The sequence below is a fragment of the Crotalus tigris genome, unplaced genomic scaffold (genome assembly GCF_016545835.1).
Source record: "Crotalus tigris isolate CLP2741 ecotype Arizona unplaced genomic scaffold, ASM1654583v1 scf7180000017639.5415321, whole genome shotgun sequence".
Classification (NCBI taxonomy): Eukaryota; Metazoa; Chordata; class Lepidosauria; order Squamata; family Viperidae; genus Crotalus; species Crotalus tigris.
This window is the reverse complement of record NW_024096532.1, coordinates 5,053,907-5,069,084: the sequence shown is the minus strand read 5'-3', so window position 1 is coordinate 5,069,084 and position 15,178 is coordinate 5,053,907. Positions and strand designations below refer to the sequence as shown.

Here is a 15,178-nt window from a genome sequence, read left to right as displayed (position 1 = left end):
GGATTAAAGAAATGGATGCTAAAGAGGAAAAGTACAGTTTGAAAGAGCTGGACTTTCCTATTGCCCAAACTAGAACAATTCTGGAAGACATTGGACAGGGTCATAGGATATAGGAAGTGCCCGCACCAGCCTGAAGTGGCCAATAGATGCTAAGCTGACCCCACCTCCAAAATCACCACCACCAGCAGCAGAATGGATGAATAAATTGAAGATAGCACTCATCTAAAAATTACCATGGGCTATTGCCCACTTAAGGGGGAAAACCAACTTTAACACTGGAACAGTTAAGTCCATATTGCTTTAGGCTCCATCAGATATGAGTTGGAAATCTGAAGGCGTTATTGCAGACATGTCAAACACAAGGCCCAGAGGCCAGACGCGGCCTGCGAAGTGGTTTCATGTTGCCCGCGAAGCCATCCTGGAAACAGTGACGGAACAGCCCCCGCTGCCTTGGCCCTGGCCCTGGCCCTGGCCCAGGCTGGCTGGGAGCCAATGTACAATTTTGTGATGGCCATCTATGCTGAAACGCATTCAGTCTTAGCTCCACAAGGCTAAGACTGAAGAAACAGTGAGGAACCAGCCCCTGCTGTGTCAGCCCCACCCCCTGGGTGCATGCTGGGGAGGTGTCACCCTTTGTGAGGAATGAAGAAATGGACCATTTCTTGGTGCTTGCCCCGATCCCACCACCTTCTTCCAGAGACCTTCAGATCTGTCCCACTCCTGTCCAGGCCCCCACAGACACCTTTGACATGAACGATGTAGAGCTGGCCATGCCCACCCAGTAGACCACACCCACTGTATCCACGCCAACCCAGTAAGCCACACACACCCTGGCCACACACACCCAGCCCCCCCCCCGAGGACAACCACAATGCTGATGCAGCCCTCAATGAAATTATAGGGATGCAGCAGGAAAAAAAAATTGCCAGGGTTCATTTGCCCTATGTTTACATACAAGTGACAAACAACTCAATTAATTATCTCTTTGTGAGAAATTACTGATGAGTCTTTAAGCAAATGGTTTGACAACTGCATTTTACTGATTTATTTAAGAGTTCAAGGCCAGTTGACTGACAAAGCTCGCAAATTTTTATTGTATCGCAATAATACATTATTGTATACATTTACATTTACTCTACTGTAGCAATACAATAAAAGATAACAAAAAAACTTAGCTTAAATACTAAGAACGTCATCTTATTCTTAAACCAATTAAAAGTAAAAAAAACCCAATGGTGAAAGCAAAAACTGAAAACCAAATGAAAAGTAGCAATTAAATTTGAGTAAAATAAGTAAAAATAAAACCATCATTCCCAAGCCTGAAAATGTAAAAATGTCTTCAACTGGATCCAGGAAAGTGGTCCTGTAGCCGTTGGCCTGAGAACAGCATTTTCACACTTGAAAAATGAATGATTGCAAGACCAGCCCAATTAGGTAGTTATCTCAACTGGAGTCTTTTTCACAAAAGTCCATTACATTCAAGCTTAGGCCAAGTTATTTGGGTGAAAACCTGCAGGTAGAAAATCCTACAAGCATCTCTATCTTCTCCTGGAAGCAAAAGTAGAGCAGTCAAATATTTGTTATCTTTTCAATTTGTTGCCTAAATCCTAATCTGGGTAGTGAGAAAGGTTGTGGTGGGAGGGACAATATGGGAAAACTCTAACAGATGGGGTAAAGATGAAATAAGGTACATGCCATTCACTGCCACTTCTCTTCCGTAACTTTAGCTGTTGGCCTTACAGCATAAACCAGATAGGAATCACAACCAGATGAGCTAATTGTACTTAATTGTAAAGTTACATTGACAGAATCTTACAAGTTACAAAATACATCTCTCCTCTCTCCTTTACAGCCCAAGAAACTAGGGAGGGTCCCTCCTCTTGCCCTGCCCATTATCCAGATGAGGGCTCTGCTCTCTCTTATCTGACTGTCCCCTTGGCAGCATCTCTTGGTCTAGTCTTCCAAGCTCTTTCCCACATACTATCATAGTAGCTTATCATAGAATCAGCACACATTTCTTGGATTCAAGTTGTACAATAATCTCTTCAGACATGTTTTAGGTTCACTGAACTCTTGTAAAATAAAGAATGAGTTTAAACTGATGCATGGTGAGGATAGACTCCATACCATAGGGTGGAATCTAAAGATAGCCCTTCCAAAATTGTTAGGTAGTTTCCACCGAATTACTTCCTCCCTCCCCCCCCCCAAAGTATGATATGAATAGAATTGCAACAGCACTAGCACTTAGACCAATGTTTCTCAACCTTGACAATTTTAAGGCATGTGGACTTCAACTCCCAGAATTCCAGAATTGCTGGTTGTGGAATTCTGGGAGTTGAAGTCCACATGCCTTAAAATTGTCAAGGTTGAGAAACATTGACTTAGACATATATATCACTTCATAGTGCTTTACGCTGCAGGGCTTTTCAACCTTTTCACAGATTGTACCACTTTTAGGACATGACAATATTCGAGTACCACCAGTATTTAGCAAGGTGTCAAAAACCTGATGACTAAAAAAGGGGGGGATTTTAGGCTTTACTGGTTAGATTCATTTATTGTTATAGAAATGGCTAATTTATAATATTATGGAAAAGTAAAAAGTTGATGTTCAATGTTAATGTTTCCTTCTACTGCAACAGAGGAAGTCAGAAGACAATGCCTTTTCTTTTCTTTTTCCCTTCTCCCTTCACTTTTCCTTTTTTCTCTCACTCTTCACTCACAAAAGCCCCCCTATCCTTTGCTTGCAAAAGCCCGTCACTCGCTTTCTCACTTACACTTTGCTCGCAAAAGCTCCTTGCTCTTTCATTCACACTTTGCTCGCAAAAGCCTTTCACTCACTCACACTTAGCTTGCAAAAACCTCACTCATTCATTTTGCTCACAAAAGCCTCTCATTCGTTCTCACTCACTCACTTTACGTGCAAAAGCTTCTCGCTTGCTCTCACTCACTCACCCTTTGCTCACAAAAGCCCCTTGTTATCTCTCTCACTCACACTTTGCTAGCAAAAGCCCCTCACTCATTCACTCTCTCACTCACTTTGCTTGCAACTAAATTTCATTTTTGATGTGTGCCATCGTGCCCACAGTATAAAAATGACAATAAAGGTTATCTTATCTTAAAAGCCTCTCGTTCTCTCACTCTGCTCGCAAAAGCCTCTCACTTGCTCACTCACACTTTGCTCACAAAGGCCTCTCACTCACTCATTTACTCACACTTTGCTCACAAAAGCCTCTCACTCACTCACCCTTCACTCACAAAGACTGCTCGCTCGCGCTCTCCTCACTGCTTCACTAACTGCTTCACCTCTTCTCTCTTTCTCCATGTTTCTTTTTCTCTCCCTCTCCTGCCCAAACATGCTTTTATAGCTTCTCCTCTCTCTACCCTCCTCCTCTTCCGGGTGTGCAGGAAGCTCCAATCAGCATTTAGCTGTGAGTGCAGATCCTGGGGCTTCTGCCAAGCACTGCAGCTCTAGTTGATCTCCTCCAGGCCTTTAGCTCATTCACTACACTTGGCTAGGGGTTGTGTACCACATGCTAAAGTACCACTGGTGGTATGCATACCACCGTTTGAAAAGCCCTGCTTTACAGCTCTTATAAGGGGTTTACAGTCAGCATATTGCCCTCAACAATCTGGGTCCTCATTTTACTGACATCAGAAGGATGAAAGGCTGAGTCAACCTTGAGCAGTTCAGAATCGAACTCCTGGAGTGAGCAGTGAATTAACTTGCAGTATTGCATTCTAACCACTGCACCACCAGGCTCTGTCCAGTGTTCATAGAATGAAAGCTATGCTGGAGTTCCCCATTTCAGGTGAAGAGATAAAGATATCAAATCTGCTGAGATATCCTAGCAATACTTCTCAGATTTTCTATTCATGTGGTATACAATGTTTCCTCACTAACCATTTAATTTAGAATGGATATATAATTTACTAAGTTTTTAGAGAAAATAGAGATGATGCCTCCATTGCTTTCAGAATTATTGGTTATGGTGCATTGACCCAAGATAGAGCCAAAAACATGCAAGTTCATTACTTGATAAAGCTCTTTGAACCTCAAGTCACTTTGGCTTTTGCAGGCGCATCTGAAGTTCAGCCATCATATTGGGGTGCATAGGCCCGAATCTGGGAAAGCAAAATAAATGAGTAGATTAAGACAAAATTCAAGATGACAACACTAATATCTACTATTCAATTACTATTGGATGTGGTGGTGAGATTTACCCAGATAATCTTGGGTTTTGTCTCTTTGGTACTTCCAATAAAGATGAAGCATCTTCAATTATATTTGTCTCTTGTGTTGGAGCCTCTTGCGATATTTTTGGTTTCTTCAAGCTGGGTGATCGTCGAATGGAGCTCTTACGACGTAGCAACACCCGTTCCTTCTGGGCACTGCTATCCAGTGTTGTGACCTGCAGAAGAGAGATGGATATGATTACGTCAATCTCCTGACTACGTTTATGCTCCACTTTCCTTCATAATTATGCTTACATCATAAGGAAAAGTTCTGGGTCCAGGTAGATCTTTATCAAGAGAGGTTGGATGCTCCAGGTTCTTGGTGATCTCTCCCAGTTGACTTGATTGACCTGCTGTAGTCTCAGCCTCTTCTAGTATTTCTTCACTAAAACCACAAGTTTCTAGCAATATCTCAGGCTGGTCTTCCTGGTTACTTTCCCACCATTCTTCTCTTGTTTGCTGTTCCAGTTTTTCCCCTGTAGTGTGTATCTCATTTTTCACAGATTCCTTTGCTTCTTGCTTCAGATCTTCTTCTGTCTTTCCTTTCTCAGGTAAATCTCCCTGCTTACAATTTCCCTCCTTTTCCAATCCTGATGCCTCCCTTTTCTGTTCTGTCATAACCTCAGTTTCCTTGGGCTCCCGGTGAAAATATCTCTTCTTTTCATCCCCTTCTAATGTCTTCTTCTGGCTTGCTTCCATCTCTGCTTTGTCCAGCAGTGGTTGCTGAACATCTTCCTTCTTCATTGCTATCTCTCTCATTATCTGGTGGCCTGTGTCCATCTCTATGCCTTCTTCCAATTCCTCCCCAGATTCTAAATGCTGGGTCTTCTTTATTGTAACTTTTAGTGCATCATACTTAAGTTTACCTGTCCAAGTGACTCCCTCTAGTCCTTTTTCTTTTTCATCCAGCTTTCTTTCCTTCCCCTCTTCAGTTTCTCCTATCTGTTCTTCCAAACTCCAGCTTCTCTCACCTTTCCCTTTCTCTTCTAGCATCTTTACCTGGTCTCCTTCAGTTTCTGCTGCCACACTTGTTTTTACCTTTTTATTCCCATCCACTTTTATATCTTCCTCCTGATCTTTCTCAACATTTAACCCCTGGTCTCTTGCCATCTTGACCATCTCCTCCAATCTATCTTGTTGAGTTCCCCTAGTCCATGTTGCCTCTTCTTGTCCTTTCTGCTTTTCGTCTTTATCCTGTGTCAAGCCTAGGAGCTTTTGTTGAATTCCCTCATTCAACATTTTTTCCAATTCTTTTTCCTGGTCTTCTGTGATTTTTTCTGCTTCTTCATCCCACAGCTGACTTTTTCCAGCCATTCCTTCCTCTTCAAATACCTTATTCTCTGCCTGGTTTAACACTGCTGTACTTATCTCTCCCTGTTCTTCTTCACCCACCTTTCCTTCTTCCTGGTCTTTCTCAACCTCTAATTGTTGATTACCCATAATCTCAACACTCTCTTCCAAACTATCTTGAACAATTTCTCTAGTGCACTCTGCTCCTTCAGGCCCTCTTTTTTGTTCTACAAATGCTGGCCAATTTGATGCTCCTTGCTTAATCCCCTCAGCTAATACAGTTCTGTCTTGTTCTGCTTCTTGACTCATCCCTGTGTTTTCTGCCTCTTCCAGTTGCCCAAGTTCTCTTCTTTCTGCCAAAAGTTCATCTGGCTTCCAGTATTCACTACAAACTGAATCTGCCAACTCTTTTATCATGTCTTCTGGTGCAGCTTCCATCAAGGTAGATTCTTCAGATTTTCTTTGATAGAGTCTCCCAGTCATAGTTGGTGACTCCTTGTGTGTCTGTTGGATGCTATCAGTCATAGATGTTGTTGATCCTATTTTGGGGGTATCACTGAGGCCTATAGAAGACACTGTGGGGCAAAAATAAGAAAGAATATTTATCATTGATCTTGAGTTCCTCCCCAAGACTAAGAATCCAAGAATTTAAAACAGTAGTTCCACTATCCTGATTGAGTATGGCCAATGAATGCTATCCTAATAAAGCAGAGTATAGAATAAATGTCCTCTTCTCTCTGGGCATTTAAAAAGCAGGACAATTGTTTTATATTAGTCTTTTTCCAGCCCTTTGCAACCAGGCTTTAACATAACTTATAGCTAGCATAGTGAAAGGCTATGTTAGCTGGGAATTATTGGAGTCAAAAAGCTAACTCAGGAATATCTGAAGCACATATCATAGAGAAGAGCAACCAAGGATATAAATCATCTCTCACATGTTTTTCTGGCTGTATGTGAAAAAAAATGTTTTACCTTTCTTTCCAGGGAAGCTAATACATTCATTTTAAAAAATATACATAAATGCAAATGCGAAAACCAGCTAAGAGGGAAAAACAGACCTCATCCTTAAAGATCACAAGATAATCTGAAATTACAGAGGACCATTTAAAGTCAACATCTTTGTCAATACAATGACAGCACAATCATTGTCCCATAAAGAGGCACACATGCACATACATTGGCCAGTATAATTATCTCCCAGTTTCTGTGTAACGATGAGAGGGAGCCTTCATTTCTGGTTTCCTGAGCTCTGAGAAAAATATAAATTAATCTAAATATAATGCTAAATAAAGAGGATATTCCCAGATCCTATTGTTATCTGTGAATAAACACCACTATGCTATTTAATCCTTTGCTCTTTAATGGATTATATAGGAGAGAGCTCAGAAAACGATGGGAGAAAAACCACATGAGAAGCTGATTACAAGTGAATATTATGAAATCTAGATCCTCCTCTCCTCATGCATATTAAACTATGCATGATAAAATAGAATAACAAACTAGTCTGAAATCATCTTATTCAAGACAGGTATTTGCCAATAAACACACACAAAAAAATCAGTTCATGTGCAAAACTCACAACTGAAAAACAAATTAACTTCCTATATATACACACACAAGGGCAGGAAATAGGAGTGTACAGCTCTGTGGATGGTGCAAGCTTGTTTTACAATCTACATTAGTAGGACAATCTTTCAAGTTCCAAAGCCTTTTGAACATATTTGTAAACATTGAAGAAAAATTGTAGGAAAATGTTGGCCACTTCTGTTAACACTGTATATGTCTTTGCCCATGTCGTCCCATAATTTAAAAATGTTAGAGATCTTTTAATACAACTTTTCCTTATATTATCTTTTAGTTATGTTAGTTTTTCAAATATTTTTAAATGTATTATTTTCCAGTTTCTTTAAATGTAATTACTTCATTTTGTGTCTTTCAGAAGTGTATGTTTTTGTCTGACATAGTTTTTTGAATGGAGAAAGACAGATGCTGGTTTAATTTAATGCTACCATCTATGCTGTTGTAAAGTCCATAGGGAAAGGATCATGAAAATCCACTAGCAAAAATAAATAAATAAATAAATAGATTTCCTGCTGTGGGAATCCTCCATACCTCACAATATAGCATCATCAACATTCCAGAAGTTTCAGTCACCTGAGAACTTTTGTTCAGATTCTTCTTGTCCCTCACATCTGTTGGGAAATTTGGAAGACCTGAGAAAAGACTCCATTGCCTGATCAACAGTAACTGCAGTTTCTGGTGTTCCTTGGATCTCCTGACTGAGTAGGGTTATCTGAAAAGAAAGGACTTTGTTGGAGGAAAGGTGGAGCACAGAAGGATTTTGCTCCACCTCCTCTCATCTAACACCTACCTCCGCTGTGGAAGGACCTTCAGTGACCTTCAGATGCTCCCTTGGAGAAACATCCCTGCAGAAGAAGGCAGGAAGGGAAGGAGAAGTAAATCTAATTGCAAAAGAGATAATTCTACTCCAACCGTCACTGCACCTCAGAGCTACCAGACAAACTCCAACGGAAATAATTATTCCTCATCAGATTCTTGTTACCCAGAATACGTTGTCTCCACTTCAGAATCAAGGTGGCTTCTTAAGTTCTTCATCTCCCTTCCACTTCTTGGCTCTTCTGCTCCTGGATGAGTTTCATTTCCAAAAAGGTAAGTAGTGAAGGAGGAAACAAAATCCTGAAAACGGGGTGAAGAGAAGAAACACTGAACAGGGACTGCTAGTACAGGCAGCCAGTAAATCCCCTTAAGATAAACCAGAGGTTCTGGATTCCACCCAAGCCTGAGAGATGATAAGGTGCCACTAACCAAAGCCTGTTGCAGGCTCCCAAAGAGTGATTGAAGATACTCCATTATGCTGCTGGGGTAGCCGAAGAGAAGGTACGCAGTGGCTTCCCCTTCTCCTCAGAGAGGGAAGTTAACGTCACTAAAGTATTTGACCACATCCTTTTCTTCCTTTGCCTTGTAATTTGCCATAGTTTGTTCTGGCTTTGCATAACTGTGAAAGAAATAAAAGCACACCGTATCCTACAGAAACAAGAAGCATGTGAACGATCACTATCAAGCACTGTCAAAATCAAACTAGAGGAAGCATAATAATCTCCATAAATAATTTCCATACAGTTGTTGCTATATTATTCAAATTAGTTACCCCTCCTTCAAAATCTCCCATAAATAGATGGTTGAAATAATTTTATTTATTTCTTCCTTTTTTCTTCCTCTGAAATTTAGCGACCAGCTTCACTTATATTGGCTGGAGTAAACCTAGTGATAAACCTTTGGCTATCTTAATCCAGAGGAAGGACTAATAGCAAATCATCAGCGATCAGAGTTAAACCTGATGATTAATTAACTGTTAGTTTTAATAACATATGAAATGTGTTTGCTATGAAGTAGTCAAAGCTCATACAACTGTCTTTACTTTAGACTCTGAAAGAAAGAGAACATGTAGATCTAGAACTAAGGAGAAATTTCCTGATAGTTAGAACAATTAATCAGTGGAGCGGCTTGCCTCCAGAAGTTGTGAATGCTCCAACACTGGAAGTTTTTAAGAAGAAACTGGACAGCCATTTGTCTGAAATGGTATAGGGTTTCCTGCCTGAGCAGAGGGTTGGACTAGATGACCTCCAAGGTCCCTTCCAACTTTATTAGTAGTAGTAGTAGTAGTAGTAGTAGTAGTAGTAGTAGTAGTAGTAGTAGTAAGATACATACATATAGTAGTAGGAGAATGCAAAGAACATCTCCAGTCAGTGTTCTCAAGTATCAGGGTCTTGGAATAACAAAAATCTCCTTGTTTCCACTCTTGCAAAAAGAAAATTAAATAAATGGCTGAACAGTGTCCCATAGACACATTTTTATTTGTATGCATTTGGCAGTTGAGTGATCATGCTACACTTAAGAAATGGAATGGGACTCTTACATTATAACATCACAATTTCATCTCCCCCTGGCCTTGCCCCCACAGACAGTATTACCCCCGTAAACCTGTGAAAATAAAGCGACTGTGTTAGCGATTGTGTACCCTGTTGCTTTTTCCAATAGCTCTGACTACCACTGCATCTTACTATGCCATTAGTTTTATTGATTTATTTGTCAAATTTGTAAAACCACCCAATTCCATAATGGTGCTGGTAGCAATACACTATTAAATACAAAACATTATCATCACTACTGCCATCAACAACAAAAAGCTTGACATCTCAGAGAGCAATAGATATGTAACCCATTTTTCCATATTCCTCTAAAAGGGACTTGTCACACTGCTTAATCCAGGGCCAGAGAGAAATGCCAGGTCTTCAAAGCTTTGCTTAAACAAAATCATGCCATTACGGAAACATGGTGGGATGAAACTCACACATGGAACACACAGCTAGAGGGATTTAAATTATTTAAAAGAAACAGACCAAATAAAAGAGGAGGTGGAGTTGCTCTCTATATAAGAAATAACTACATCTCCACAGAAATAGAGTACAACAATGATAAAAACTGTCTTGAATGCATTTGGGTCAATATAAAAGGGGGGGGGAAATGACATTGCCATAGGTGTATACTACAGACCACCCAACCAAACAGAGGAAATAGATGAACTTTTTGCTAGTCAGCTAACTAAGGTATGTAGGAAGCACATCACAATAGTAATGGGGGACTTTAACTACCCTGACATCAACTGGGAGACAAACTCCGCACCAAGTGGAAGATCAAACAGGTTCCTGGCAAACCTAGCAGACAACTTTGTCTCCCAAAAAGTAGAGAAGGGAACTAGGGGATTAGCCATTTTGGATCTAATTCTCACTAACAGAGATGAAATGATAGACGGTGTTGAAGCCATAGGAACCCTGGGAGGAAGTGATCATGCAATATTAGAATTCAACATTATAGAAGCACAACCAATAGAACACAGTCAAACTAGAGTCTTGGACTTCAAGAGAGCTAATTTCAATAAACTTAGAGAGGGCTTGGGAAGGATTCCATGGATGAGAATCCTCAAGGGGAAAACAACTCAAGAAGCTTGGGAAATTTTGAAAAATGAGATAATAAAAGCACAGTCTAGCACAATACCAACAAAGAGGAAAAACAACAGCTCTCAAAAGAAACCAGCATGGCTGCATAAAGAACTCTCTGACAAATTGAAAGATAAAAAGGACAAGTATAGAAAGTGGAAAGAGGGGAACATAACTAAGTCAGAATATCAGCAAATAGCCCGAGCCTGCAAAGATGAAGTGAAGAAAGCCAAGGCTCAAAATGAACTAAGGCTTGCGACCAAAGTCAAAAATAACAAAAAAAGCTTCTTTCAACATGTAAAAAACAAGAAAAAAGTGAAGGAAATGATTGGTCCATTAGTGGGTGGAAGTGGCAAGAAGGTGACAAGCAACAGGGAGAAAGCAGAACTATTTAACTCATTTTTTGCATCTGTCTTTACACAAAGGGAAAAAACAGACCAACCTATCAAAAATAGTGCCATAAAAAACAAAACAGAAACACAAGTTAAGATAGGCAAGAAAATGGTTAGGGAGCACCTGTCCAGCCTAGATGAGTTCAAATCGCCAGGACCAGATGGATTACACCCCAGAGTTCTCAAGGAACTGACAGATGTGATATCGGAGCCACTGAACTATATTTTTCAAAGATCCTGGAACACAGGGGAACTACCAGAGGACTGGAAAAGAGCCGATGTAGTTCCCATCCTCAAAAAAGGAAAAAAAATGGATCCAGGAAATTACAGACCTATCAGCCTGACCTCAATACCTGGGAAGATCCTGGAAAAGATAATCAAACAACGAATCAACGAACACCTAGAGGCAAACAAAGTCATTACTAAAAGCCAACATGGGTTTGTCAAAAATAGATCATGCCAGACAAATCTTATTGCATTCTTTGACCAAGTGACAAAATTAGTGGATCAGAGGAATGCTGTGGACATAATTTACTTGGACTTCAGTAAGGCATTTGATAAAGTAGATCACAACCTACTACTTGACAAGATAGAAAAATGTGGGGTAGACAGAACCACCACCAGATGGATCCGTAGCTGGCTGACCGGCCGTACTCAGCGAGTGGTCCTCAATGGAACTGCATCTATATGGAGGGAAGTGTGTAGTGGGGTGCCCCAGGGCTCTGTTCTGGGCCCAGTACTCTTCAACATCTTCATCAACGATTTGGATGAAGGGATAGATGGGGAACTCATCAAATTTGCAGACGACACCAAGCTGGCAGGAATAGCCAACACTCCAGAAGACAGGCTTAAGATACAGAAGGATCTGGACAGACTTGAACACTGGGCACTCACTAACAAAATGAAATTCAATAGTGAAAAAAGCAAGGTTCTACATTTAGGCAAGAAAAACCAAATGCACAAGTACAGCATAGGTGGCACCATGCTCAATAGTAGTAACTGTGAGAGGGACCTCGGAGTCCTAGTAGACAATCAGTTAAATATGAGCCAGCAGTGTGCGGCAGCTGCCAAAAAGGCCAACACAGTACTAGGCTGCATTAACAGAGGGATAGAATCAAGATCACGCGAAGTATTAATACTACTCTTCAATGCCTTGGTAAGGCCACACTTGGAATACTGCATCCAGTTTTGGTCACCACGATGTAAAAAAGATGTTGAGACTCTAGAAAAAGTACAGAGAAGAGCAACAAAGATGATTAGGGGACTGGAGGCTAAAACATATAAGGAACGGTTGATAGAATTGGGTATGTCTAGTTTAACGAAGAGAAGGACAAGGGGGGACATGATAGCAGTATTCCAATATCTCAGGGGCTGCCATAAAGAAGAGGGAATTAAGCTATTTTCCAAAGCACCGGAAGGCAGGACAAGAAGCAACGGGTGGAAACTAATCAAGGAGAGAAGCAACCTAGAACTAAGGAGAAACTTCCTGACAGTGAGAACAATTAATCAGTGGAACAGATTGCCTCCAGAAGCAGTAAATGCTCCAACACTGGAAGTTTTTAAGAAGAGACTGGACAGCCATTTGTCCGAAATGGTGTAGGGTTTCCTGCCGGAGCAGGGGGTTGGACTAGATGACCTCCAAGGTCCCTTCCAACTTTACTACTACTACTATTATTATTATTATTATTATTAAGGTAGGGGCTGCATAATTTTTATGGGAGACATTCCAGGAAAGACATGCTTCCTCAGTCCTACCAGGTATTACTGTTTAATCACCAATAAATTATGCCAACTCTATCCAATTGTATAGGATTAACAGATATCACAGATGGACTCTTAAATAACCCACAAGGAGTTTTATAGATGAGAAACAGCATTTTGAATTGCATCTGGAAACTAATGGTGCAAGTCAAAAAGCAGAGAGATGCCTGGGTATTAATATGAAATGCTCATAGCTACTTGTGTTACTGCACTCTAAACAAGTTGCAACTTCCAAGTGATCTACAAGGCCATGTAGACTGTGTTGCAATAGTCCACACAAGAGGTGACTAAAGCATGAGTGACTGTCAGCATGGCTTCCCAATCCAAGAATGGGGACAATTGGTTACAAAATGAATCTGTGCCATTCTAGCCATAGATGCCATCTGCTATTTGAGCAGGGTGGGCAGTCCACAATTCCCCAAACTTTTTTATTTGGCGCTAAAGCTGGAAAGTCCTCAGATCCAAATAATCCAAACATCCATAGGCATTTGGGCTTGCAAGGGTTGAGTTGTTCCTTCCCATTCATACTCCAACCACCTCCAGGCACTGGATTAGGACTTTGATAGATTGGGGATAGTGGTGGAAAAATTCTGAACATTGCATACAGAAGATACAAACTCCAGAATTTCTGATGTGTGGGTGGGAAGAGAGAAGTACAAATTCCTGCCAATATACTGGATTTGCAGAACTGCAACAATTCATAATAAAATTCCAATGAGTTGGGGTTTCTTGTAAATTAAAAGAGACAGAAATAGATTGACTCAGTTCCTCAAGACAATGACATCATAAGATCAGATCCAGAGCTGGTCCCAAAAAGGTATTGTATTATTGTGTGGAAATGTACACAATTATTGAGAAAGAAGAAATGGTTTCAAAGTTGAGTAAGTGACAGGAAAAATTGCTGAACTTTTGTGGAATGCATTATTCTAAGTTCATTGACAATGGAGTGGATTTTTTCTGGCATAAGTGTGTTGTTTAATTGACCTCTGGAAAAGTACTAAGAGTAATTAATACACTATAAGGCTGATCTCAGTTCAAAAACCACCAAGTAATACCAATTATATTGTGAAAAGAATGAAATACAGTACTATATTTTTCAATTTATATAGCTTCCTACTTGCCATGTGACTCTGGGCAACTAAGATAGGGTGAAAAATATCAGAAATATGACAACACTTTATAAAAACACAGGGTAGAAGCATGCCTATATGAACACCATACTAATTTGAACACTCCTAATTAATTCCAGGATATTTAAAAATGTGTCTACTGGCCAACTGGAAATGTTTAGAATACAGTTTCCATTTCAGTATTCAGAAGACTGGTAAACCTCTTTAACAAAAGATGTTATATATATTTATAAATATACAGCCATCACTGTTTAGTAATTATGCCATTTTTTCTGGATATTATAGCTCATTCATTTTTTTTAGTAAAACTGAAGTGGCTCTCAGTTTCATCTTAAACTGATGTGAGACCTTGTTCAAGACTTTTTCTTGAACAGGTTACTTCAACCTGGATTGGACCTTGTGGACTGCATTTTTATCCTGTGTTTCTCCTAAAAGCATATGATGGATTATGTGTCATCAAATCATTTTTGACTTCTAGCAACCACATAGATTTTATCCATAACAATCTGATCCTTCAAGTCTTTCATTGAGTCACCATCACCAACATAACTGAATCCATCCACCTTGCTGATTGTCCTCTTCTCTTTTCTTCCACTTTTCCCAGCATTAGAGCCTTTTCCAGAGAACTAGATCTTTGTTTGATGTGTCCAAAGCAAGATAACTTGAACCTGATCATTTGTGCCACAAGTGAGAATTCTGAATTGATTTATTTGATGATGCGTGTGTTTTCTGGCTTTCTCTGGATTTCTTAGGAGTTTTCTCCAATTCCAAAAGTGTCAATATTCTTCCAATCCTACTTCTTCAAAGACCAACTTTCACTTCTAGAATGTTAGAGGGACTACCATGGCAACTTGCACGATTCTGATCTAAATTTCACAAATCACCCAGTAAGTTTCAGGCTGAGTGGAACTTAACTCAAACGGAGAAGCTACTGTTTCAGTGTGCTTTACACTGAGGCTTTACAGCAGTTCCATAATAATGATTTGTATTGCAAATTATATCTGCATACTTTTACATCTTCCCCCACTCTTCACCACTTTGAAAGACAACCCCCCCCCCCAATAACTATAGTGAAAACCTACATAGAGAAACTCACATCCTTTTCCCGTCATACATCTTTTAGGGTGCATAAGCAGGCACGCAGCATGTAAGGTTCGGGCAGCTTCTTTAAAAGCATCAACATCTGCAGGAATTCCTGGATAGCACACCCCCTCTTTTAAATCGTACTAACGGGGGTTTCGCGGGGTCGTTCCAATGCAGCCATCCTGAGCCTACCGCGGTGCGCAACCGGCTTTCCCTGGTGCCCCGGTGCACGCTCTCGGCTTCGCCCTTGACAGCGAAGCCCAGCTGA

The 15,178-nt window shown here is 40.4% G+C and overlaps 1 protein-coding gene across 5 annotated transcripts; it reads right to left on the bottom strand.

Moving 5' to 3' along the window:
- Nucleotides 1–1,066: 1,066 nt before the first annotated feature.
- Nucleotides 1,067–15,150, bottom strand: LOC120304573 (golgin subfamily A member 6-like protein 1). Of its 5 annotated transcripts, XM_039335339.1 has the most exons (9): nt 14,924–15,150; nt 8,353–8,571; nt 8,090–8,223; nt 7,898–7,952; nt 7,681–7,819; nt 4,492–6,101; nt 4,225–4,412; nt 4,037–4,125; nt 1,067–1,548 (listed from the first exon to the last, which is right to left on the bottom strand). In XM_039335339.1, exons 2-8 carry the CDS (start codon nt 8,395–8,397, stop codon nt 4,062–4,064), a joined length of 2,235 nt encoding a protein of 744 aa, XP_039191273.1. In that variant the 5' UTR covers nt 8,398–8,571; nt 14,924–15,150; the 3' UTR covers nt 1,067–1,548; nt 4,037–4,061. The 5 variants fall into 5 exon arrangements, with proteins under 5 accessions (XP_039191273.1, XP_039191270.1, XP_039191271.1 ...); XM_039335336.1 differs by lacking the exon at nt 1,067–1,548 and having other exon boundaries at nt 3,907–4,125; nt 14,910–15,150; XM_039335337.1 differs by lacking the exon at nt 1,067–1,548 and having other exon boundaries at nt 3,907–4,125; nt 8,353–8,542; nt 14,910–15,150.
- Between the last annotated feature and the right edge of the window lie 28 nt (nt 15,151–15,178).